Source organism: Meleagris gallopavo, chromosome 6 (genome assembly GCF_000146605.3).
Source record: "Meleagris gallopavo isolate NT-WF06-2002-E0010 breed Aviagen turkey brand Nicholas breeding stock chromosome 6, Turkey_5.1, whole genome shotgun sequence".
Lineage (NCBI taxonomy): Eukaryota > Metazoa > Chordata > Aves > Galliformes > Phasianidae > Meleagris > Meleagris gallopavo.
The window spans coordinates 27,537,572-27,541,946 of record NC_015016.2 but is presented as its reverse complement, the minus strand read 5'-3'; the positions used below and the strand labels follow the sequence as shown (position 1 = coordinate 27,541,946).

At 42.4% G+C, this 4,375-nt stretch overlaps 1 protein-coding gene across 1 annotated transcript in view; it reads left to right on the top strand.

Annotated features, from left to right (window-relative positions):
• Nucleotides 1–4,375, top strand: part of ANKMY2 (ankyrin repeat and MYND domain containing 2) — a 37,130-nt gene that overhangs the window by 11,014 nt on the left and 21,741 nt on the right. The window contains exon 2 of the mRNA XM_010712796.2: nucleotides 1,937–2,057. Coding sequence (XP_010711098.1) covers nucleotides 1,937–2,057 — 121 coding nt within the window. The remainder of the gene's footprint in view (nucleotides 1–1,936; nucleotides 2,058–4,375) is intronic.

The following is a 4,375-nucleotide window of genomic DNA, read 5'->3' as shown; positions in this document are numbered from 1 at the left end:
AGTTGGATAATAAAAATTAAAGAGTGATATATTATCTGAGCAAACTGTTTATATCAGGACCACCCAGAAGAAACAACTGAGTCAATCCAAAGTAGAGAAATTAGTTTGGCATAATGCCAAACAATTGTCGATTATATAAATGCAGTAGGAGGTACACATAACTGAAAGTAATTTTGATTATTTTTTATAAGAGTCTTTTATCCAGGCAGTAAAAGCGTATATTTATCCAAGACACACACATTGCCCTCATCGCCACACTTGTGCATCTCAAAATCCTCCCTATGTACACACCCTTCCCAGGGAAGACTACATGGGCTGCCCTTGCAATGACAGATACACCTAGAAATAAAAGCATGTATTAAAGAAAAATAATAATTAAAAAAATGCATTTCAGGCCAACACAAGCAAACTTGTGAGAAGTTTTTCCAAAAGAAACCTCTACAAAGATGGCAGCTATGCTACTTGTATTCTGGGAGCAAAAACACCAGAGCTGGCTCTGCTCAGCCACATCAGGTCTAAGGGCAAACCACCACTAGACTCACAAGTCAGACTACTGTGCCCTATCAAAAGGGATTATACCAGTACATGAACCTTCAAGTCTCAACCCGATACTTTTGCATTGCTCTGTCCTGTATTTCCACTGGAAAACACATCCAATAGTTTGGATCAGAAAGTCTGTTAGCACATTTTGGTTTCCCTCTGTCCCGCATGCTTGAGAATCCTTCCCTACAGATGGTGTTCAAGACAAGATCAAGCAAGTGCTGGTCTCACCTTGCCATGTTTTAGATACAGCTCGATTTAAGTGCTGGGATTTGCTCCTGAATTTCTACGTGTACAGAAGGTCTAACTTTGTGCAAGGTGCCACAGGCAATTGGTAGCAGGCAGAACATCTCTGTCCACATCTCTGGGTACACTCCAGCTATAGGAATGTGCTGCCCTTCAAAGATCTAGCTATTCTGTTTGAGTATGTATCATGCATTCCAGCCCATAGCAGCTTTCAGTTGTTCCTTTGAGGTATTTTCATAACCTACCTTTGGTACAAAATAAGTTTTAGCAGCACTGACAGATCAGAGCAGATCCAGCAGTTGTCACAAGATACAAATACAGAAGAAACCTAAATTAAAAGCATTTACAATCAAACAAAAATATTTAAGGAAGTTGAAGTTAAACAGTGCCAATCAAGTAGGAAAAAAAAGTAACACATGCAAAGATATTAGAGAAGAAAAAAAACAGGATTTTTCTAGCAAAAAAAAAAAAGCCTTGAACTTGCATGAACTTGAAATGATCTAAATGAATAATCCTGTTAGATACTGTTCTCGTTGGCAGGATATCATTATCAGGATTGGAGTCAGTAGGTCCAAAACTCAGCAGAGATCTGTCTCACAGGATCAGCCCTACTATAAGGAGATTCCCCACAGCACAGGCTGTGCAGAAAGAGGATCCATTTTATAAAAGCAGACATGAGAGCCATGTGAAACAGTTATTACATAGGAATGACTACACAGACTTCATACTTCAGGTTGGCAAAAAAAACCCCAAAACAATGGTGTGGGATGATACACGTCTTTCAAGCCACAACTGCCCATCAAGGGTGAATACAGAATAATTTTTTCCATAAACTCTCAAAAGAGGAACTAGGAAGGGGGGGGGGAGAAGCAGCCATAAAGTGACAGGCTTAAAAAGGGAATTTTTACTTTTTTTTTCCTATGCAACTATAAAAGGATGCTGCAGATGCAAAGTTTACATACATTACAAAAAAAAAACAAAAAAAACCCAACAACAACCCACAACTCCACTGCAGGCTATCAAGTACAAAGGCAAAACCAAAGATACCGCCCTGTGTTTAGAAGGTTCTTAGCTATGACCCAGCAGGATGGAAGCTAAGAGAATAAGCTGTGGTAATACTTGTTTGACTTATTCTTGTATTTTTCCCTAGATAAAATTCAGTGGGCCAGAGCAAGTTTCTGATCATCTGGCACAGAGAGAGGTATACGATCTCCGAGCAGCAGGAGAGCAAGAGAGGACAATTATCAGAATTCAAGCAAGCCAAGGCACAAGTGACAGTCACTTCACAGAAGTGAGGAAAGCTTGAAACCAGAGAAACTAGCTCAGCATCTCCTTTTTCTCTTTCACATCCTACAGCCATTTCACAGCATAGTCTCCAAGGAACAGAACAGCTTCTTCTTGATCCCCCCAAAATTGTTGTATATCAAAACAAAATGTTACTAATGCTCAACCAAAGAAATCCTTGTTATTTTCTTGCATTAACCTCACTCTTCACAGTTGCAGAAAGCAAGTTTAGGATCACCAATGCATTCAGTAGAATAACCATCATACACACCTCCCATGAGCAGAAATGCACACATCAGAAGCAGCAAAGCGGAGGGGGAAAAACATGTCACCATTTGTGCCTGCTTCACAAACCAAAAGCATCAGACATATAAATAACCTAATGAGAGAATACAGAATTTCCTATATACGATATTTGTTTGAAACCTAAACAACAGGGGGTTGCACTGAGGATAACATTTCCTTCCCCCTCTGTAATTCTCAACATGAAATTATTATATTATTTACACAATGCCTACAACTTCTATGTTATGTAAAAAACTGACAAAGTATCTAAAAGAAAATACATTAAGCAGTAAAAGACAAGTGTTCAGAGCTTACATTTTCAGGTTCCAGATCCCTGCCCTGACACAGACTTCCTGCACTGCTGTGGAACAGTCATTTGATGTCCCCATGCTTCAAATAAAATGTGCATAAAATGGAGGCAGGAGCACTTCATTTCCTCAGCAGGATATTGCAAGAATAAACAGAAGATTGTGAAATATCTGCTTACCACTGGACTGAAGGTCATAGAGAAACCTTTGATAGGTAAGAGAAAGAAACATTCTATGTTACTCAGGTTGCTCTGGAAGTAACGCTTCCTATTTATTTCCATGGAAACCACAAAAAATACAAAGAGAAAAATAGCACTGTTCCATAGAGCAAGTTCTCAGCTACAAAACACTCTTTTTCCACACAGGCACCACCATTAGCTGCGCATTTTCAGATGTGATGAACAGGAGCCTGAATGTCACAGTCCTAGAAATAGGCAGCCAGTGGAGGTGACCCAGTGTTTCATGGTACTGCACCACCCACCTACTCACTGTGCTCACATCCATTCTTTTGTCTCTATAAATGTTCAACAAGTGTCCATGAATGTCAAAAGCTGCAATCGTTTTTACACGGAGGAATTCAATTCCACACCTTTGCTTCATACACGCTTCCTATCTGACACCATTTTGTCAGACTGTCTCTCTGCTGCCATCTGTCACACAGCAATACAGCGTAATGGAATATTGGCAGGAAGGTTCAATATACTGCCATACCATCAACATTTACATCTGATGTCGTAGGCCAACATAACAAAATAGGAGGCATTATTTTCAGAGCAGCCTTCATATTATGTCATTTCCTCTTACAGACCGAGCACTCCCAGCCTCAGCCACCCAATGAGCTCCAGGGAAGAAAAACTTAATTTGCCTGTTCACCCTTGTGAACGAAGCTGCTACAACTGTAAGAACATTATAGCAGCATGAGAACATATTCCTATATTTCTGCACACGGGTCATTAATGGTATACGAAAGGAAGCCAGCACGCTCTTGTTGTTTAGTAGTAGATGATCAGAGCACAATAATATCACAAAATTTGTTCACAGAAGGAAAAATCAACATCCTACAGCGAACCGACAAAAGACTACTTAAACCCTAAATTCAGCCCTCACGGTGAGCCGGTGACAGCCATCTGTCTACACAGCACAGGGGGATCTTTCTGGAGTATAAAAAGCACTTCTGTGCTGAGGGCATTTCCTTCGGGGTATTTTTGGTCTCCCACAAGAAGCCAAAGGAACCTGTAAAACCCGGAACCCCGGTGTAAGAACGCAGCCCCCGCTCAGTGACACGTGTTGATTCAATGCCACTCGCTGACAGCGCTGTCCCCGTTTTCCCTCGATTTTCAAAGCACGCGGAGCTCAGCCGCTTTGTTAAAGTCACACTGCGCGGAACAGCCGCGAAGATATGGCAGACCAGAAAGCGTGCTCGGCTCCGGGTCAGGAACGCAGAGCACCGGTCAGCACCGCTTCTGACACACACTGAGGCACAGGCAAAACGCGAAATACAGAACAAGAGCAGTATGCCAGAGATATTCCACAAATAAACACGAAATAAGCGGCCGCGAGATAACCCGCAAGCGCCGGTCAGGTGGGTGACGGGGACGCACGCCTCCGAAAGCCACTGCCAGGAAGATGAGGTTCCTCAGAAGAGCAGGGCCAGAAGCGCAGGGCGAGGAGCGGGGCAGGGCCGCCCTCAGCACCGCGGGACGCAGCGCCCC